This window comes from Elephas maximus, chromosome 16 (assembly GCF_024166365.1).
Source record: "Elephas maximus indicus isolate mEleMax1 chromosome 16, mEleMax1 primary haplotype, whole genome shotgun sequence".
NCBI classification, from domain to species: Eukaryota; Metazoa; Chordata; class Mammalia; order Proboscidea; family Elephantidae; genus Elephas; species Elephas maximus.
Window position 1 is genome coordinate 74,716,714 of NC_064834.1, and position 21,748 is coordinate 74,738,461.

Below are 21,748 nucleotides of genomic sequence, written 5' to 3' on the forward strand. Positions count from 1 at the left end.
AATGTTTTTCTGTTTTCAATTTTACTGATTTCTGCTCTTTATTAATTCCTTCCTTCTGCTTGCTTTGGGTTTGTTTTGCTCTTGTTTTTCTAGTTTCTTCTGGTGGAAGCTCAGATAATTGATTTGAGGCCTTTCTTCTCTTCTAAGTATTTAGAGCTACAAATTTGCCTCTCAGTACTGCTTTAGCTGCATCCCACAAATTCTAGTAATCCCAGGCATTACTAGTTGTGTTAAGCTCCCCAGGTGATTTCAATGTGCAGTCAAATTTGAGAACCCATATTTTCATTTTATCTCTAATCTTGGGCCTCCAGAAAATGGAGCTACCAACACTTCCCATTCCATACCCTAGTGTTCCAAAGAGTAAATTTGACTTTGCCTGTAAAGAAATTTGTTTAAGGACAATTTAAAATACCAGCAAGTTCATCTGTTCCTCCTCCCCCAACATATACACAGTGGATAAACTAATTTTCAAGTAAAAAAATTAAAACTAGTTTGGAAATCTGTGGGGGAAAAAAAGAACAATGAGGGAGGTGAGCCCTGCTAGATGTGACAAGCACATGACCAGGCAGAGACCAGGGCAGGATGGTACTCTTCTGTGTGGATGGCCTTTGGCTCTCGCCTGGTGAGGAATAACTGATAACAGCATGCAGATGACATCGAGGGCCCTGCTTCATGCAGTCATCACAGGTGCACATTCCAACCCTCACATCACCTCGAGGAGGAGGCCCTGTTATCCTCCCTTGACCCATCACCAGACCGGCCCTGTTTGTTCTGAAATTCTGGCGTACCTGAGCCCTTACAACACACTGTACCTATAGTGGCTCGAATCTGATCTTTCTTGGTGAGACCCAAAGGTCACCAGCTGGGAGCTGGGGCTGAAAGGATTAAGGGGACAGTGAATCACTGGGGTGTTCCCCAAACTTGGGAAAAGCCCTGGCCCCAAAATCCAGAGCTTCAACTTCTGTCAACTGTGGGCTACCTCCTCAGTTTCCCCATCTGCACAGAGGAAAGCAGGACAGTGCTGCAGTGCCCCCTGAGGGTCGGTGAGCAGATGCGTCCATCTATGGCCACAGTGGTGGCCACTGGGGACCTGCTGGAGCTGCTTTCTGGCCCTCTGCTGCAGCACCTGGCCTCGGAGTCCATAGTGCAGGTTTGTTTGGGATGGTTTATGGCTTCCCCGTACATGGTGGGATAGGACAGAGAGCCCAAGGAAGTCAAAGTGGTGTTGAGTAAATGTTCTGAAGGAGCAGCTCCATCTTCCTGCCTGGAGAGGAAACTGAAGGACATAGGACTTCATCCAGGAGCCGTCCAGGGCACAGCGGCTGCCAGGAGCCAGGTAGCTTGGACGGGGTCCTGCACTCACAATCAGCCCAGTGTGAGTACTGGCTGGGCAGCCTGGCATCCCCGAGGCCTGATGAATGGCCCCTCACTGGGCGCTTTGACGATTTACAAGGTGGCGTCTGGATGGTGATGAATGAGGTGGCAGGCTGCAGCTTTTGGGGGAACCCGGGGTGGAAGGTGCTAGGTAAATACAGGGGAGGGGCACTGGCCTCCCCACTGGCTCACTGGGCCCACAGTTCCCCGCCTCGGTTTCCCCATCTGTATAGAGGCACTGATGAGGCCTGCCACTCCCCCGGCCCCTGTGTTGTAAGTTCAGCTGAAGATGGAGAGTCCTGGGGAGGAGGGGCCCAGGGAGCCCTTCTGTCCAGCCCTGCTGCCCGCCATACAGCCCATCTGCCCATGCCCAGGCTCCGAGCTCTGGGAGATCATAGCTACAGCTTCACTGGGCGGCCTTCTGTCTGTCCCACCCTCCCTGGGCCTTGGTTTCCTCACCTGAGAAACGAGAGATTATTTTCAACCCTAAAGACCCCCCAGTTCTTAGTTTCAGGGCTCTCTTTTCCCCTCTGGCTATGGGCACAGAGAAGGAACTGGCCTTGACTCAGGTGGGATTTGGGTCCCAGCGCTGTCACAGACTGGCTGCATGTACCCCTCTCAAGGAGGCAAGAATGTGAGGCCACCGTGCACACACTAGGCGAGCCCCTGACTCTCTAGCAGATGGTGGTGGGAGCTGGTGCCTAGATTGAGAGGCCTCAAGGGTGGTGTGAGTTGCCATCGTGGGCACCACGGCCCCAGGAGTTACCCCGGCCGACCTGGGTGCCCTGCTCTGTAATTAGCTGATGTGGTCTGCAGAGCAGGTAGCATTTGCCAGGCCTGGCTGATACCTGGCCCAAGGGGCTGGCCACTGGGCCCTTGTTGTCGTCCATCTGGGCTGGAGAAACCCTTGACTTCTTAGCCCGCTTGGTACCTCCTGTGGAGCTGTGGGCAAGACTGGATAGAAACTCTGCTTTATTATTAATGACATGCATTATTGTGACAGCGTTCTGGAAGGAAACTTAGAAAAGGCTGCACCCATAGTCCTTCTACTTGTAGGCAGCTGCTGTGTTTCCTCTGGCTTCCTGCCCACCTCCTCTGTAGCCACAGTCATGGGCGTCTGTAACTTTCATCTTCTGCTTTCCCCCTGACGTGACCTCCTAAACCCTGACCGCTGGGCACAGCTGCACAGCAGTTTATGGAGCAGATATGATAGATTCAGTCATTCCCCATGGTCATGCGTCCAGGCTGGTCCCTTTTCTGCCATAAGCAATGCTGTCAGGATCATCTCTATAATGACCTATGGCTATTTTTCTTCAAATTTGCAAACTGTTATTGAAAACTTTCCATACGCCAGACGCCGTATGAGGTGTCTTTAAAATGAAGCCTGTAGGAAAATTTCCAGGAGTTGGGTTAAAGAATGTGGCTCTTTGTACGGGCCTTAACCACTACAGGCAGACTCCCATCTAGCAGAAATGCTGGCGAGCCTGAGGGAGGGCACTGTAGGGGAGCGTGCCTCTCCCCAAAGGGCTGTGCACTCACCCACTGAGAGGGCTAAGCCCCTCCAGACCATGCGGTGTGATGGCCAGGTGGCACCCAGTGGGTGGGGACCCTGTCATGAACCAGTGTGTCTGTTTCACATGAAAGGTTCCTCGTTGTCCCTCGATGGTTTGGCCCTTCTCGAGCTTCCTGGGCCACCCACCTGCTTCGTCACCATCGTTCACATGCTGACCACTCCTGGGGATCTCCCCAACTGGCTGACCGTGAGCAGCCCCTGGTCTCATCCAGATGTCACCTGAATGAGCCTCAGAAAGGGGAAGTCACTTGCTCAGCGTGGGGGCTGCGCATACTGCTGTAGACAGGCCCTTCCCCCGGTCTCACTGACCCTCTGTGAGGGTGGCCAGGAGGAGCTGACCTCTGAGCACAGCCAGTGGGGCCTGCTCCCTGCCTGCCACAGAACGTCCTTCCTGGGTCCCGGGTTGGAGGCCAACATCACCAGACGGGCGTGAGTGGAGCTGGGCGCAGCGTCTTCTACCCCGTTAGCGCTAGAAGACCCTGATGGTGGATGGTGGCAGGCCATTAACTCGGGCCCCTCACAATGGGGGCTCAGCAGCACAGTGCCCACATTAAAATGTTTCATTTACTGTCTCATTTAACAAGGCCGGCTTGCCTCTTTATGATGGAGCGAGTCCCCCTGTGGAGGGTCCCCTGACCATCACACGACCCTGTGGAGTGACTGCTTCTGCAGGGTGGGCCTGGACGCTTTGCAGTGGGATAGTCTCAGCCCGTCCTCTGGGCCAGCCTGGGTAGGCAGGTGCACCAGGAGGGGCACAGTGGCCACCGAGGAGGACATGACTGTTTCACCCCCATCTCAGAGGCATCCTCAGAGACCTGTTACGTGCAGGATTGGAATTGAACAATAAAGTCCTGGAATGGGGCCCATTAAACGTGGCCTTTGAAATTCTACTCAGCCTCTGGGACCTTCGCCGGCCTGCCCACACTGCACGCCTGTCCTGGGCCCCCTCCCTGAGTCTGCCTGTCCCAGGCCTGTGTCTGCCTCGTCTCTGGTTGGCCCCTGAGGTGGGATGCTCATACCACAGAGGGGAGAGGAGAGAGAGGACCAGTTAGAACACTCCTCGTTTTATGAATGGAGACCCCAGAGTACAGAGAGGAGAAGGCTTCCCTGGACAGAGGCTGACCAGGCTTGATACGTTTTTACATAAGAATATGCCCAATTACAACCACCCAGATCAAGACACAGAACGTTCCCAATGCCTGGAGTTCCTGAGCCCTTCCCAGTCAGCGCCCTCCTGTCCTTCCCGGTTAGCACCCTCCTGCACAGGGGCCCCTGTCTCACTTCTGTCACCCTCAATCTTTCCTGATCTTGAACTTGTAGTTGTGGGCTCCCGTGCAGGGATCTTTTGAGTCGGGCCTCTTTCAGTTGTTTCCTTTGTGGTGCGTGTGTAGCAGAGGCTTGTTCTGTCTGTTGCTTCGTGGCATTTCATCGTGTGAACAGAGCACAATCCATTTATCCCTTCTGCTGTTGGTGGGGAGCCCTCCCAGACCGTCATGTGCTAGGTACCCAGGTCCCACTTAGGAGGGCCACAGGGGGTGGGCCAGCCCACCTGGACACCTGTCCTGCCCTGTGCAGCTCCCACCTGTTCCCCTCTGGCCCCCAACTTATCTCTCCAAGGTGTGCTCATGTCCCGCCCCCAGCTGAGCAAAATTCTCCCCACACCCCACCCACTTTATCACAGAGGTCACTGTCCAGGTCACTGCTGGATGGACTGGAATCCCGAGCTGAGGAACAACACTCCCCACCCCGGAACGGAAGGTGCCCCCCCATAACAGAAGGTGCTCTATAATGAGATTCCGAAAGCTGCACCGCGCACACCTCAGGTACCTGGCCAGTCACATTTAATTAAGCATCGTTTGAACTCAAGAAGCCATTAAAGAAAGGCTTGCATTAGCGGCGGCTGCCGCTAGCCAACACGCAGCCGGAAACTGCAGACTTCATGTCTTAGCTACAAGTTGCTACCACGTGCAGGGCGGCGGTGAGGCCGCAGGCCTGCTCCACCAAAGGCCCCAGAAAGCTGACAGGGCAGGAGAGGACCCCATTCCACGGCTGGCCACACTGGAACTAGGCTTTGGAGCCCTGGTGGCACAGTGGTTAAGAGCTCGGCTGCTAACCAAAAGGTCGGCGGTTCAAATCCACCAGCCACTCCTTGGAAACTCTGTGGGGCAGTTCTGCTCTGTCCTGTAGGGTCACTATGAGTTGGAATGACTCGACGGCAGTGAGTTTGGTTTGGGTTTTTTTCTACTGTTCATGGGCATTTGGGTTGTTTCCAGTGAACACCCCCCCCCCCTTGGGCACACATGCAGGAGTGGAACTGCTAGGTCACAAGGCATCTGGTGCTTAGCTTGTCAGGAGACACCTGCTGAGCTTTTTCCCAGAGTGCCCGCACCGGTTTGCATCCCCAGCAGCAGTATGTGGGTGTTCCCGTGGCTCCACATCACTGCCGGCACTTGGAATGGCCAGATGTCACTGTTGCCACCCTGCTTGGGGATGGGCTGGGGTCACATTGTGCCCTGACTTTGCGTTTGCCTGGCAACTCATGATGCCCTGCCCCCATCCATGTGCTCAGTGGCCATTGGGCCTCCTTGTGAACAACCTGGTTTCATCCTTGTGCCAAATAGGTAACACCTCACAGAGAAGGAGGAAGTCCCCATGAGTCCTGCGAGGCCATGGAGTTGATGACTGTGCATTTTAAAGCTTGGCTGCACTTGCCAGAAATGAGGGTTGCATGTGGGGAGGCCCTGTGCAGCCCCCTGGGAGGCGCTGCTGGGCCCATGGGGAGTGGTGGGGTGCCGTGAGTGGGATCCTAGCTTCAGGAGACATCCTGCCCCACACACAAACCAGGTGGAGGCCCTTTGAGCTGAGTGGATAGTGGTGCCTCCCAGGACAGTGTGAGGCAGTACCCACGCAGCACCTTGCCCAGAATAACCCCAATCAGTGTTCATTGCTGATGCCCAAGAAACCCCAGGCCAAAGCCAGCTTGGGAAGAGATAGGGAGAGTGCCACGACCCCAATCCTAGGAATGAATGAGACTGAGACACCAGCACCCTAGGTCTAGCCACTGAGCACTGAGAGGGATCCATGCCCCCCTTCTCCTGAGCCACCTCAGGGAGAACCTGGTGTGTGTGTGTGTGTGTGTGTGTGTGCAAGCCTGGTGATAGGCCTAGACATGGGGTCTCCCACCTGCTACATGGGCTGGCCTCAAAGGGCGGGGGTGGGCAGCATTTCTGTGAGCGGCTCCCTGCCCTGTGCCCTGTGGGGACTTATCAGAGGAAGTGGCCGTTGCAGAGCAGCTTGCGAGGGGCTGGGCCAGATCTTTTTAATCTAAACACAGGCCAGGTGCTCAACATGTTTTTATCAAAATATTATGAGCAGCTGTCAGGCTCCTCTGCCTGGAGGCCAGATGCTGCCCCAGCAGGCCTGACCCTCTATAGAAGCAAGCCTTTAGGGGCCGCCCCACCACCTGCTCACCAGGCCTCTGCCCCTGCTGGGCCTGGAGAAGGCTGTGGGTGCCTCCAGCCCAGCCGGGGAGGGAGACAGAACCTGTGTGCTGGTGCTGTGGCCCCAGGCACGGCCCCGGACCTCTCTGAGTGCCCCCATCCTGGCCCTGTGCTCCGGGGCAGGGTCCTGGATCCCTCTAAGACCCGCCCTGCGTTGGTCCTGTGCCCCCGGGCAGGGTCCCGGACCCCTCTAAGCCCCCTGTGCTGGCCCTGTGCCCCCAGGCTGGGCTCTAGACCTCTCTGAACCTCCATGTGGTTGGCTGTATGACGGGGGTGGCCATGTCCCCCGGGGGAGTGCTCAGTGACACAAGATCGTGAACACTATGGTGACCAGTGTGTCCAGCTGGCCTGGAGAAGGGGCCGAGGGCAGGCTGAGGGGACAGAGGCTGGGCCAGTGTCCACCGTGGCTGCACTGCTCTCAGCAGAGTCAAGAGTGTGCCATTCGTCACCTGTCCCCAACACAGCCAGGGGCATCTCTGTGGGTCTGGGCATCGCCAGGCAGGGCTTGTCCAGCAGCAGCTGAGGGGAGCAGAGGCCCTGCCCTGGCAGCCTCGTTGGTACCCAGCCTCAGGGTTCTGTAAAGAACCCCTTGGGGGAAGCCCCTCCTGAGATACTGGGCTCTCTGGACTCCGACCTTCTCTCTAGGTACGGAGCCCAGTGTGTTTCCTAGGAGGAGCTGGGAACCTTTTCACCCCTGCTGGCCAGAGCTGCCAGGAGGCCCCTGATCAGGAGAGTGCCTGGAGCCTCTGATTGTCACCCACCCTGTCTGTCCACTCTGATCCAGGGCACACTTGTCTGTCTGCCCACCCCGATCAAGCAACCACTTCCATTCAAGGGCCGTCTTGGGGTATGGGAGCCCCCTTTGTCAGCAGACCCAGAGAGCTGCAAGCAGCTTTGAGGAGTCAGCCTCTGAGGGCTCCATTCAGCTGGGCAGATCACCAGGGAAGCAGGGATGGCCCTGGCTAGGCCTGGGCCCTGGGCAGGTGGCAGGCATCTTCACAGCTCTCACGGTGTGGGGCTGAGAGGAGTGGGTGTCGTGTCCTGGTCAGTGGTTCTGCAGAACATGGCTTGGCAACTGTGACCCAGATTGAGGGCTTAGGGACTTGGGCGACTCAGGCACTGGCTCCCCAAGGAGGTCGAGAGACCCTGATTGTGTGTGGCCCTTTGGCTAGAGCTTGTTCTCCAGAAAAGACTGGGAGGGTGAGGCCAGGACCTTGGGTGAGCATGGCCATTCTGCCCAGCCACTAACTGCCCTGCCACCCCTCGGCTTGTGGAGACGGCTGCCCCCACACACAGTTCCTGGTTGGCTCGGGCTCCCAGCAGCCAGATGTTGGGGCGTGACGCACAGCCCCGCGTGATCGGGAGGACAGAGGCCACCTTCAGGCTGCTCAGGCAGTTGGCCAACTGTTCCTGTCTCCACCAGGGGCAAGACCCTGGTCAGGAGCACAAGGACCCCGAAGGGATGTCCCTGACCTCACAGTCTGGCATCAGACAGGTAACAAGGCAGTTGCAGTAAAGTGTCTGGTACTCTGATGTGGTCAACCCAGGTGCTGTGGGTCCCTCACTGTAGGGTTGGGGGAGGCTTCAGGGTAGGCTTCCTGGAGGAGGCAATGTGTTCTCCAGGGAATGGACGAGATAGCCAAAGCTATAGGGCAGGGTAACAAATTCTGATTTCTCCAGGGGCAGGCCAGGTGTCACAATAGGGAGACAATAGAGAAGAATTCTGACACTCCAGGGGCAGCTGCTGCCTGCATCAGCTCATCATCACCTGTAGAATGCCAGCCCGGTGTTACTGGAGCTTCCAGTTCTTCAAAGGAAGTCACATATCCAGCTTCCATTCTTAAAAAGCACCCTGTGGGCTAAACCAGACACGACCAGGGGCCACTGGGTTGCGACTGTGGCCTTATAGTGTGAATTGGGCAGAGGTCTCTAGGTGGGGCTCCACAGCTGCCCTGAGCTCCAGCCAGGGACAGGGACTTAAGGGGCCTCATGTGTCAGCAAGAGGGAGTCTCTTGAGATGGCCAGCATGCTGGCAGATGGCTGAGCATCCCCACTGGCTTGTTTTCAGCGGGTCCTGGCTGATCTCAGCATCCTCCCCCGCTGCCCCCGACCTGATGCCTGTGTCGAGGGGCAGTGAGAGCCGCACAGGGAACAGCTGGCATGGGGGGGGGGGGTTGGTTCTGGTTGACAAGGTGCCACCTGGCTGAACATGCTGTAAACAGCCCAGTGTCCTCCCTGTGGGCAGCGTGGCCCCAGGCAGCCGGCGCCGGGGTCGGGTGTGAGATTTCCCCCCTGGGCCTGAGCTGGAATGCAAGGTCTGCTCGGCCCTCACTGCCCTCAGCCTGGCTTCGATGCTCAGACCCAGGCTGGGACTGAGGGCAGACTGTGCAAGACCCTGGGCCAGGGCACCTTTGTGAGGACAGGACTCTGAGGCTGGGCCCCTGAACCACCGGGCATTTGGCTAAGGCTGGACAGTCAAGCAGGAGGGCCTAGGGCCTGGGGAATGCTGGCCACCTGTGCAGCCTTGAGCCCCAGGACTGCTGCTGTTCCACACTGGTCACCCTATTGGAGAGGCCAGGTCAGCATTCCTGTGTGCCCACGAGCCCATGCCCTGGCGAAGAAGGAGCCACTCCTGGTGGTTCCTGAAAGGCACGAAGGTGTCTGCCAAAGTCTGGGCCTGCTCTGCCCCCTTCCCCCGCTCCCCCCACCCAGACCGGGTCCCACGTAGGTCAGGCCAGCCTGAGATGTGTTGCTGACTCCCCACCTAGCCATCCCACTAGCAGGTCACAGGTCCACAGTCTGTCCCATCCTGGCTCTTGCCTGCCCCACTGGACTCCAGCAAGCTGCCGTCTGGACAGTGTGCAGGTGGTGGGCAGCAGCAACAGGGGGGCAGCAGGAACCATGGTCAGTGGCGAGTGGTCATGTGCCAGGCACAGAGTCGGCCTTCGGTAAATCATGGACCCATGGGCGGGTGGGCATTCTCCCCACCCACTCCCAGTGTCCTCCCAGCATGTATGTAAGGCTGAGCTGTGGCCCGGACCCTCTGAACAACTGTGCAGACCGCTCCCCAGTGGGACATCCTTTACCCATGAATGGATGCCCTCTGTCCTTTCCTCCAACTGCGTCAGCACTGTCCGAACTGGTGTCAACCCCCCTCTGGTGCCTGTGCCCAGCATCAGTCCACCCCCATTACCCCCCTCATACCCATGCCCAGGGCCAGTCTGCCCCCAGCACCTCCTTGATGCCTGTGCTGAGGGCCAGTCGCCCCAGACCCCCCATGGCCATACCCCGGGCCAGTCCACCCCCAGTACCCCCTGAATGCCCATGCCAGTATGCTACCCGCACTAACCCTCTCAGCTGCCTGCGGCATGCAGTCAGCCCTTCCAAAACAGTCATGTACAATGACATGTGCCCCTCCCTGTGTGGGAGTGGATGGGGGGTTGGGAGGGTGACGTGCACCCCTGCTGGGTCCTCCAAGGGCGGCACCGCTGACCCCTTGAATTCCTGAGGGGTCACTGTCCCGTCTCCCAGTGGTCAGCAGAGCCAGGGAAGGAGGTGTTGGCCTCCATGTGTGCCCAAGAGATGGGGGCATGGAGAGAGCCTTTGCTTGGCCTTGATGCCAGGTCCAGCCGCCATGTTCCTTGGACCATTACAAAGACCGTGCTATGAAGGACCCTGGCTGACTGGCACAGAAGGGCCTTGTTTCCTTCTGCTCCCAAGGCATGAGGGGGAGGAATAACTAACATCAGTGACGCCGCCAGGGTGGGGGCTTTTGTTCACTTCCTCAGAGGACACTGCCTGGGCGCCTGCGTGGGGGCCCTTGGAGGCAGAAGCCTAGCCCTCCCTCCAGAAGCCCAGGACAGCAAAGGCACTGGCAGGTGAAGGAGGACCCTGCCACAGTGGCACGGGTGTGTGCTCAGAAACTCACCCTGGGGGAAGGAGCATAGTGTCAAGATGGGGACAGCTGGGTGGGGTTTTGAAGGATGTGTAGGAGTTTGCAGGTAGACCAGGTCTGAAGGGCATTCCAGGCACTACGTGGACAAAGGCATGGAGTATGGACTAGCAGGGGACTTTTGAGGAGCAGCAGGCTGGCTCTGGGTGACAGGCAGCTGGTGGGGCCCGGCCAGGGCGGACTGCTCTTCAAGAGCTGGGCTGTGACGGGGCAGCAGGGAGCCACGTGAGTTCCCACAGGGAGGGGCAGGAGCAGAAGAGGGAGGAACATGACCCCTCCAGGCCCCTATAAACGCCCTCAGACCCCCACCCTTCTCTCTCCTTCAGGCGCCACCCAAGCCTCAGCTGAGCCCATGAGGTGCAGGGAAAGGGGGCCTCCCCAAGTCACTGCAGGCAAAGGGGTGCTCTCAGGGACACAGACAGCCTGCTCTCCACCTGGGTGACTCTGGTCTGTCTCTCCCCAGCCCTGTGTCCTCTCTGTCCCTTTCTACCCATGCCTATCGAGGTCTTCCTCCTTCTCTGCTCTTCCCCACCCTCCTCCGTCTGCGTCTCTGACCCTATCCCCCTGTCTCTGACCACCCTTCTGTTTTCACTCTCCTTCTCTCTGCCTGCCTCTCCCTCTCTGTCTCTGTCTTCCCTGCCCTGTGCGTGTTTCTCTCTGTCCCTTTATCTCCCCACCGCCCCCTCCTCTCCCTCTGCCACCTTGGTCACCACATCCCGCCCAGTCCAAAGGGCCGCTGCAGCCACAGAGGTGCCCAGGCTCTTTCTGCATCACCCCCTCTGCTTCTGTGTCCACCACCAAAGGGTACATCTTCATCAGATTTCTTGGTGGCATCTTTGGAGCCTCATGGTCACAGGTCCCTGGCAGCCGTGGAATGGGGTCCTCTCCTTCCCTGGGGGCTTTGACGGAACAGGCCTGGGGCAGGCCCTGAGCCGGTCCTCTCACCGCAGCATCTTGTAATTAAGACATGAAGTCCAAAACTTCTGGCTGCTAACGCGAGCTTTTCTTTAATGGTGTCTTGAGTTTAAACGATACATAAACACCTGGGCGAGGTGAGGTGAGGTGTGTGGAGTACAGCCTGCGGGATCTCATTACAGAGCACCTTCTGTTATGGGGGGAGAATTCCATTCCATCGGACGGTGACTTCTGTGACAAAGTGGGTAGGGTGGGTGGGGTGTGTGGGGAGACTTTATCTCAGCTGGGGGGAGGGCACCAGCATACTGTGTGGAGAGAGAAGTTGGGGGTCAGACGGGAACAGGTCTGACACAGGTGTCTGGGTGCGCTGGCCCCCTTCCCTGTGGCCCTAAGTGGGACCTGGGTACCAGCACACCTCGGCCTGGGGGCTTCTGAGAGGCTACTTGGAGGGGTGGTTTCTGCAATTCCTGGGGGGCTGGGGTCGGCCCTTGGGGCCACAAAAACACCCCTCACATGGTGAGGTTTGTTCCCCACTCTGGCCCCCCACCTGCTAAGCTCTAGTGAGGCCTCCCTGGGTGGGAGCAACTCCCCGGCTCAGAGCTCCCCCGCCCCAGGCTACCCCTCACCCCCGGGGGTGAAGTCCACACTCCTCACACCACTGTCTGGACTCAGGGACATGCCTGGCCTCCTGCCCCCTCGAGCCCAGCCCTCCCTGTGACATTTACAGCACCCACCTCCCTGGGGTGTCCCTCCCCTCCCTGCTCACAGGTTTCTACCTGGAAGCCCCTCCCTCAACGCGCCTCCATGCAGGGCCCCGTGCCCTGTGGACCCACAGACCTCCAGCCGGACCTCAGGAAATATTTGGTGAATGAACAAAGTTTTGGGGGGCTCCAGCCCCCTTCAAGTCCCAGCCATGAGTGACTGTGTGAAGAGCACGGGGCCTCCTCTATTGGGCAGGGCAGGCCCCGAGGGTTTGGGCGGGAAGGCTCCCTGTCTCCTCCTGGGGTGGGCTCTGCAGGAATCCTCCAGCCCTGTCCTGAGCTCCTCTTGCTAGGTGCCAGGCCAGGTGCAGGGCTGTAGGGAGCATCCCTTTGGGGGCATAATGCAGGCCTATATCCTGGCTCTCCTGGGGCTGCTGCTCCTGCTGGAGATGGCTCAGGCAGAGGGGCCAGCAGTCACTCTGCACTGGAGCCAGACCTGGTAAGAGGGGCGTGGGCGGTCTCCAGGTGGAGGAAACAGTGCCCAGCAGTCAGGGAGGCATGTGTGCCATGAGGGGGGTGCCTGGAACCTTGGGGGAGGTGCTTCCCCCAAGGGGTTCTCAATAGAACCTTGAGGCTGGGTACCAACAAGGCTTCCGGGGCAGGGCCTCTACTCCCCTAAGCCACTGCTGGACAAGCCCTGCCTGGCGATGCCCAGACCCACAGAGATGCCCCCTGCTATGTTGGGGACAGGTGTTACAAGATCGTGAACGCCATGGTGACACCCTGGTGACCAGGTGCTGGCAGGGCTACCAGGCTGTGGATTCAGTGGGTCAACCTGGGGTCACCTCTAACCAACTCCTGCCTTGCTCCCCAGGCCCAGCGACGAGCACCACCCAGAGGTGCAGGCCGACGGGTATGTGGACAACCTCGCAGAGGCTGTGAACCTGCTCCTGAAGCACGCAGACCCCTGAGGGTCTCTGGAGAGCCACCACCGTGCGCCACCTGCCCCTCCACCCACCAGACAAACTGCCCTCTGCCCTCTGTCCTGGGCGGGTGGGCGCCAGGTCTCCCTCTGCTGACCCCTCCTCCCTCCCTCCTTGCCCATCGTGCCCGAGGCCCCCAGGCACAGTTTGCTCCTGGTCTGGTGGCCTGCTCCCTGCCTGAGCCGAGACCATGGCTGCCCCCAGAGAGGGCTGGGGGGAGCACCTTCTGAGCATGGGCTGGAGCTGCCTTGGCCTGCGGACTCTGGGCAAGTCCTACATCCCCGAGGCCGAGGCCATTCCCTCACAGCTCCCACTTGCACCTGGGCCTTGAAATGCTATGAACTCCACCTGATTGGTTCCAGGGGCCTTTGCCCACTGCCCCTGTATCAAACACTGCTTGGATTTGAGTGAGAAGCCTAGAGAAAGCCCAGGGCCTCCTCAGCACAAGCCAGGTAGCCAGAGCCACCCAGTGCCCCTGCCCCCACCCAGGGATCCTGTCCACAGCCCAGTGCCCCTGCCTACCACCCAAAGACCCTGCCCACCACCCCTGCCCACCCCCACCCCCCACCAATGCCCAGTGGCTCTCTAGCACTCTGCCCACCCACCCAGACAACCCCAGCCCCCCACCTCCCTTATCCCCAAGACCACCGGCTTCCTCAGCTGGCATTTTAACCTGTGGCATCGAGGCTGCATCCCAGAGGGCACTTTATAACTTGACAGGAGTGAATGTGTCATGACCAGTGTATGCAGGAGGAGGAAGCTCATGGTTAAATAAACTGCCTTTGAACAGCGGCCAACTTGGGCTTTGACTTCTGGGAAGGGCCCATGTGGGGAGGAGGGCAGGGGCTCAGGCACCCCTCCCTGGCCCTCCATGTGCTTGAACACTGAGTCGCCTCTTGCTCCAGCCCTTGTCTAACAGAAGGGGAAACTGAGGCCAGAGAGGCAGGGAGCTAACCTAGGCCCCCCTGGGCAGAGGCTGGCACTGCTCTTCCCATGGGGCAGCCGTGGCCTGGCGTGGCGGGCAGCAGTCTCCAGACCAGGGTGCAAGGTGGCCTTCCCCCAGAGGCCTCTGGGACCAAATTCACTCCCAATCTACATCTTGGGTTTCAAAAGCCATCAGCTGGCTGGATAATTTGATTGCTCTGTTTCTCCTTTAAACCAACTCAGAAGCTGTTGGTAAGTCTTGGGATATGATGTCTTGAAACAGAAGTCGTGGGCCCTGGTCCGAGGATTCCACTGCACTGAGGCGGACGGGGATCAAGCCTTGGGTGCTGAAACCTGTGTCCCCTACACGGTGGCCCAGGCAGATGGGGATGTGTGGCCTTGCTGGGCAGGCCACCGACCAGCTTGGCTGGGTGGGTGCCATTGGCATGTGAGGGAGGAGGCGCCTGGCCATCGGTGGGATGAGGTGCACATTGCTCACTCCTTGACCGAGTCCCCGAACTGCGGCTTATCAGAGAGTGACAAGTCAGGCTCACCAGGCAGGCACAGGCTGTGGTCACCAGCCCTGTGGGGCACAGGACGGGGATACAACTGTAGTGTCTGGCTTGGTGTGTCCTGTGGGTCTGGTTGACCTTGTCTCTCCTTTGCCCTCCTGTCAGGAGTCTATCCCTCTTAAAAAGGAGAATGGTTCTCTCTCCCTGGACAGGCTTAGCCCCTTTCAGGGGCTGTCCCAGGAGTGGGATGGGGAGGGTGGGGTGTCAGAGGGCAGCTCCTGGGGTGAAGACCCCTGCTGGGTCTGGGCAGAGAACAAGGCAGCCCTCAGAGCTGCAGGGGTGGAAGGAGATGGGTGTTATCATTTGCCCCATTTTACAGATGAAGAAACTGAGGTACACAGAGAGAAACTGACTCACCCAAGGCTAAGAGGCAGCTCACCACTTCCCATGCCCCTTCTAGTACTCTCCACTATGCTGCCCCCAAACTCCCCTGAGCTCCTGCAATGGGAGTGGCCTGTGATGGCCGTGGGGGCTGTGACTTCTGGGGTGTACCTGGGCACTGGTGTCCTCTTAAGATAGGAAACGATTCTTTGGGGGCTGAAGTCTGGCCCTACCCCTGGGGAGTCATGGAAGCCCCCTGCGCCTGTTACCTCCAAACACATGCCCTCACCTGTCCTAGAGGGCGATCAGCCGTTCTGCTCCTCTTGAGCTTGGCTAACCAGGCCCCGATCTGGAGGGCCAGGCATGAGTGGGGATGTACCCAGGAATATGCACAGGTGGGCTGTATGCTCTCGCACCCTCACCGTGCTCCCCTCATGGGCAGCCGGCCTGCACCACCACCTCCTCAGCTACCTGGTGGATTGGTGGCAGATGGCCACCCCATGGCCTGGAACAAACAGGTGCAAGGCCTTGAGGACTGAGCGAGGCACTCACAAGGGCTCTGGGAAAAGCAGACTCCATTGCCCGCTCCTGACCCAGAAACTGCATGGAGGGGCTGTCTCTGCTCTGCTGTCCTGGGGTCCCCTGGCTCCTCCCCCCCAACACAGACAGGGGTACATTCACCGTAAGCACGGCATGCACAGGCTTAATTGTGCTCACTTAGTAATCTGAAACAAACAACTTCATGTGGGTTTCACATTGTTCGTCATACACATGCCACCCCCTCTGCCGGCCTCTAGAAGGGCCCCCAACCACACACTGCATGGCCACCACTGTCCAGCACTAGAGCTTCTTGATAGCTCTGAGATGTCTGTCATCCCCATTTCAGACATTAACCCTGAGGCTCGCTGGCGGCCAAGGGTTCAGGCTCTGGCCCCCACCCAGAGCAACGCTCGGGTGGGCAGAGGGGCCAGCGTTTGTTGCCTCCACAAAAAGCACACAGCCACTCCCTGTGTCAGGTATGGAACCAGGAGGTTTATTTACACAGTAAAAGTAACAAGCAAATTCCTGAGACTAGAGCTGGCCTAGTGCAAGAGTCATGGCAGGCCCATGTCGGCTGTCTGTGGCATCACCGCCCAGGCGCAGTGGGGCCCCGGCAGCTGTCCCAGCTCCACATGCTCCGGCCACCACCCCTCTCACCAGGGTGACACAGGAGTCGGAACAGCCCGACACGGCCCTCGCAGGCCTCCTGGCAGTCACCTGAGGCCCCGGGATGCCTCTTGACGCACAGAAAACACAACTTGTCTGCCAAAGAGACTATGCTAGAAGAGGACTACCCTACCTAGGCTACAGCGAGACCTTGACGCAGGCTGGGGTGGAAAGAGGCAGGGTTTTCATTGACCCTGTGTGCACACGGTGAGATGCGGCACCGTCCCCGCCGAGACAGCCTTCCCGAGGCGGCTCAAGCCAAGCCTGTCACTGCCTGGTCAGGTGACCGCCCGCGGTCCCGCACTGCACTGACGACGCTCCCTGCAGACAGCCAACCCTGGAAATCCACACCCGCCTCCCACTAGGAGACCTGTGTGGAAATCTGGGTTTGTTTTCTTTTTAACGTAGATTTTTTCCTTTATTTAAATTTTCTTTCGGCATACAAATTCACAAAACTTTTCTGCTACAAAAACTTTGTTGAAAAGTAAGGCTTTCTGAGAATGAAAATCCGTGTGTGTTGTCAGCACAAACCTGCCCTCCCCACCCCCCCCACCCCCCGTGGCCACGGTAAGGCAAGAGGGTCTGCAATCCTGTAAACCGTAGGCACCCTGACCGCGGCCAGGCCCAGCTCTTTGGGGTGAGTGTGGGGACTGTGTGCACAGGTCACACCCAGGCAGGCGGAGGGCCCAACACACTGCCCTCGGGGCTGTGAGCCTCCTCTTGGGCCCTCAGAGGAGGGGCTCCGGGGAGTCAGCTGTGGAAGGTAGCGCCCTGACAAAAGTGGGACTCCTGCACAGTCTTGTCCACAGGACTCCCCTGCTGGGGGCTGCTGCTCCGGAGGGGACCTCCTGGTGCCCAGAGTCCAGACCACGTGCACAGGCCCTCTGGGCGGTGTGGGAGCACTTTCCAGATGGGGTCTACTCCCATCAAAACAACGAAACCACTGAAGGGCCGTTGTTTCTCTGAGCAGAAGGACACGCCTTCTCCCCCCTGGTTACTATTGTGGGCTACGAGCTCTGGGGGGCAGGAACAGCCAAGAACAGCTGAGTGCTGGAAAGGGCCAGGACCCTGCCTTGGGCCTATAAGCGCCCTGGAGGCCAGGAGGACCAGCCCAGCATGTTCTCTCAGGCCCACCCACCACCACCCCCTCCTCTGGGCCTGCTCTAAGAACGGTGGGTGACGAGGGAGATGACCCTGTCCACAGGGCCACCTGCTCCCTGGTTTGGCTGTCCAGGGTCCCACGTGGACGTGCCTCAGTGGGAGCCCTGTCTTCCTGCTGGAGGCCACAGCACAGAGGCACCTGCCCAGGCCCCCCTGCCTGAGATTTTCAACATGCCTTTGAGCCACTGGACTGGGGGCTGACTTTAAGAGGCAACTCTGAGATGCCACCCTTCTGATGTAGTAAAAAGCAGAGATAAAAGCAGTTTCCCCAACAGGGTCTTCTTTAGGAAAAAGAAGGTGAGGACGTGGGTCCTCAGCCTGTGGGATGGAGGAGCTCTCGTCAGCGGAAGTGAGCAGGAGCAAAGGGACTCCAGAAGGGCCTGTATCAGGTGTCAGTGCCCTCCAGGGGCACACTGGTTATTTTTAGCCACTCGCTGGTCAGGTTGCCCAACTGCTATTGTCTGCGGAGATGCCCGGTTAGCCAAAAGCCAAGTTCCTGGACAGCAGAGCCCTGTGGAGTGTCTGCAGGCCGAGCTGTGGAGGCCCCGGGGTCTGCAGGTGGGGGCCTGGGCTACAGCAGGGAAGCAGCATGCAGAAATACTCTCCTCCCTGCAGTGAGAAAGGGGGGCTTGTCTTGAGTTGGGGGGTACACCTTGATTAAGCCCAAGAACAAAGGAAAATGTGCTTTTAATACTCGGGGGAGGGCTAGCCAGAGGCCACCCCATCCTGGGCCCCCCGCCCCAAGGCCTCTCCACAGACCCCCCCCCAGCCCTGAGATGGGCAGAGCATCCTGAGAGCTTTTCAGGAGGGCGCCCTGGATTGACTGAGCTGGTACCTGGTGACTGGCTAGCCATGGAGAATGGCCACCATCCACCGACCCTGCTGAAGTGACCCCTAGCAGGAGCAGGAAAACAGCCTGCCTCTGGCTACGGGGCCACAGGTGGGGCTCTCACACCATGGCAGTGTGCTGCCCAGGAGCTGGGAGTGGGCCTGTCCTTCCAGTAAACAGTTGCACCAAATTTCCCCCCAAAGTGGACAGCCTCTAACAAGCCCCCCAGGTTGCTTGCTCCCCAGCCTTGGTAGGCTGGGCCCTGGCACCCAGGAACTCTGCCTCCCACCCTTGGAATTAAGGCCAAATGGTTCTGGTGTTACTATAGAAGGAAGCATCTCCCAAACCACCCCTAGCTGAAGCGGGGAGACCTGGGAGAGAAGGCACAGAATGAAAGGGAATAAGAGAAGCTGTGGCTGACTCCCCAGACGGAACCTGAGCAGAGGCTGAGCAGCCCCGGACACAGCCAGGCAGCACTGGCCCAGCCCTGAGATAGGCTGGGAAATGACACAAAAGCCAGCGCAGGGTGTTGGGGTGCTCACGGTCAACGTCCCATGAGAAGAATGGGGTAAAAAAGACCCAAACCCAAAGCTGCTCTGTCGGCTACAGTAGTTGCATGGACCCAAGTCCATGATGAGAGGCTGGTACATTCCACGGTGGCTGGGCCAAGTCAGCGCGGGGATGCGGGGCGGTGGGGACTGATCAGCACTCATAGGGGCAGAAGGCTGACTCCTCTGGGCCTGACGCCTTTCAGGGAAACTTGCGTCAGGCCCAGGAGTGAGGCTCCCTGCCCTCTGCGCGCCCACCTGGTGCCCAGACGGAGGCCGTGGATCCTGACGCATCCCCTGCCCAGCCAGGGCCCGTGGCCCTAGTTGTTCTCTATCTGCTCAATGTCCAACTCGCCGTCCAGGGAGCAGAGGCCACTCCCTGCCGCCCTGCAGTCCTGCCAGGCCAAGGTTGGCTCCTCCCTCCGGCCGCGGTCCTCGTCCAGGGCACAGCCATCCGCATCCTCGCAGGACAGCTCCTCTTTGCTGGCAAGATGCTCATCGAAGGAATGGGGTGGTGGCTGGAGGACTGGGGTGCCGGCCGGGGTCCTGCCCCCAGTGCCAGCAGAGGAGGCTGAGAGCAAGGTGGTCCAGGAGCGGGTGCTGCCGGCATGGAGGGTGAAGGGGCTTGGGGGGCCACAGTCCTCCATCCCGGTGCTCAGGCAGCTGAGGCTGCTGAAGGTCTCACAGTTCTGTAAAGAAGCAGACACACAGGCTGCTGAGGGCCACTCTCCTTCCAGAACCCAAGGACTGCATGCCCCACAGAGCCAGGCCACCACCGCAATCCTGGCCTCCACCACCGTCTGGGCCAGGGTCCGCCAGCAGCTCCCACACGGAGAAATACCCCTGGCCAAGGAGCACATAAACCTCTGTGCTAATACAGACATCGAAAATTCACTTATTCACCTGACAAACAGCAAAAAAAAAAAAAAAAACACTAAAACCCCGTTCGTGTTTTTATTTTGGTATGTTTCACAGAGCTTGCAATGAAACAGACATGCTCATAAAGGTTGGTGTACACCTTTCTAAAGGGTAATTTGTAAAAATGTATCAGACCCCTTGATTCAGTAATTCCACTTCTAGGATTTTTATCTTAAGAAAAAACGTAGGATGCACGATACTGGTTAAAGTATGTAATCTGGAAAAGGAACACTGTACAGCTATTAAGGAGCCCTGGTGACACAGTGGTTAAGCACTCAGCTGCTAACGGAAAGGTCAGCGGTTTGAACCCACCGGCGGCTCTCCTGCGAGAAAAAGATGTGGCAGTCTGCTTCCATAAAGATCATAGCCTTGGAAACCCTACGGGGGCAGTTCCACTCTGTAATATGGAGTTGGAAATGACTGACGACACCTAACAATGATGAGGACATAGAGCTGTTGCAGAGAACTTGGGGCAGTGGGTACACTGGGATGGGGGTAGAAGGGCTCAGTTGATGTCCTAAAACCAGTGCACATCATAACCACCCAGGAAGCCCGCCCCAAAGGTGCTGGTTTTCTGGGTGGAGTCAGCTGGCAGTTCCTCAATGGGCACTGTGATGGCTGTGCCACTCCGTGGGTTGAGGGCTGGGCCCCAGACTGGCTCCTGTAGGGCACTCGGTGCCCCAGGCCATAGATCCCTTGTCTGGAAGAGGCAGTGATGGTCCCTGGCTGTCCTGTGGGCTCTGGAGAGGCAGCAAAGCTGATTGATTCCCACTGCCCAGCGCTGGCGGCCTCTGTGGGCCTGAAGAGAAGACGGGCCTGCCAGTGAGTGACTGCACCGTGTCATGGGTATGCTCAGTGCCACCATGTGTGCCAGTCCTGCTCGGGGCGCTGGAGGACAAGGGGGCAGGCCCAGCGTGTGCAATGGAGTCAGTGACCCGCTTGCTGTCGCGCAGAGCACAAAATTTGGCCTCCTCTCTCACAAAGAGCCCCAGCCAGGCGTCCCTGCTGGAATTTGGGCCAGCGGCAGTGGGACTGAGGGCGGGACGATGAGGGGTGCCCCAGAGACTCCCGACAGGACCTCTGCCATGTGGTCCTCCCCCAGAGCATGGAAAGGGATGTGCCTGGAGGGCAGGGGCAGGATGTGGGGCCTGGGGAGCCCTGGGAAGCCCCTACCACTTCTCGAACGGCAGGCTCCTGATGCTAAGATCACAGTGCTTCCCCAGGGCCCTGTCCTGCCAATGGCTAGTGCTGGCCTGTCACTCTGGACTGAAGACAACCACCACTGACACTTGAGCAAGCTGCTTGATATAGGCTCACACGTAGAAAATACAGGGCACCCTCTCTCTGGTGGAAGGGGACTCACTGCTCCTGAAAACCCTGAAAGAACCTATTCTGATGGGCTTGTTGTATGTGGAATCTTTGGATGAGCTGAGGAAGGTAAAGGCCGAGGCGCTGCAGGGTCTCTAGGGAGGCAGCACCAGGGCTGATGAGCGAAGGACTGGCCCACCAGGTAGGATGGTGACGCTGCCTCACTGGGCATCCCTGTTGCTGACCCACCTGCCCCCACAGGAGCCCTGGGCTGTGCGAGAAGTCATGAGGCCTGGTCAACCCAGTGCACACATTTTCCCCCCGCACCCCATGGTTCCTTGGAGCCACAGCCTGAGGCCCTCAGCTTCCCTGCAGAGAAAGATGTAACTGCCAGGCCAGGCTGGGGCTTAGGCGCCGTTCATCTGACTTGTTGAGGGGCCTTGTTTTCGCTGTCGCTGAAGTTCTCCACCAGTGGTAGTGCTGGCTCTACAACCAGGGACCAAGTGCCTTTGAGGAGTATCAGGGAGCGGGGTGCACAGGCATCCATGGTTTGCTGGTGACGAGATTCACCAACCAGACCACGGAGCTGCATGGAAGACCCCGAGTCCAGACAGCCAGAGCAGTGTCCCCCTGGGTGCCCTTGTCCCAGCCCTTATTTGGCCCCAGGCTGGGCCATCCTCCTTTTTTGTCCCCCCGCCCCCCACCAGTGTCCCCGTGCCCTGGCTCAGGTCTGCGCCAGTCAGGAGAGTGGGGAAAGGTGGGGGGATTTGGGGACCCTTCCACTTCAGGTGTCTGGATTTGTGTGGGGGAGTTACTGGTCCTCCCCAAACAGAGGCATTCAGGAGACAACTCTCCAAGTATCAAAAAGCACCAGGCCATGAGAACGGCTTATGGTCTAGAACGTTCCTAAGTCACATGTATTGGAAGCCGGCACTAAAACCACCGAGACAAGGAGGCACTCGG

General features: G+C 58.6%; 2 protein-coding genes across 7 annotated transcripts in view; one reads left to right on the plus strand and one right to left on the minus strand.

The window, feature by feature from the left end:
• LHPP (phospholysine phosphohistidine inorganic pyrophosphate phosphatase) overlaps positions 1-13,543 on the plus strand; it is a 140,283-nt gene extending 126,740 nt beyond the window's left edge. Inside the window, exon 7 of the mRNA XM_049854802.1 lies at positions 12,890-13,543. Within this exon, the coding sequence (XP_049710759.1) occupies positions 12,890-12,986 (97 nt within the window). The 3' untranslated portion in view covers positions 12,987-13,543. The remainder of the gene's footprint in view (positions 1-12,889) is intronic.
• Positions 13,544-13,632: 89 nt separating this feature from the next.
• The window catches only part of FAM53B (family with sequence similarity 53 member B), a 533,156-nt gene continuing 525,040 nt past the window's right edge, over positions 13,633-21,748 (minus strand). For 5 of the 6 annotated variants that reach the window (XM_049854797.1, XM_049854794.1, XM_049854795.1 and 2 more), the window contains one exon: positions 13,633-19,248. In XM_049854797.1, the coding sequence (XP_049710754.1) occupies positions 18,880-19,248 (369 nt within the window). In that variant the 3' untranslated portion in view covers positions 13,633-18,879. The remainder of the gene's footprint in view (positions 19,249-21,748) is intronic. The other variant, XR_007513400.1, reaches the window with a different exon arrangement.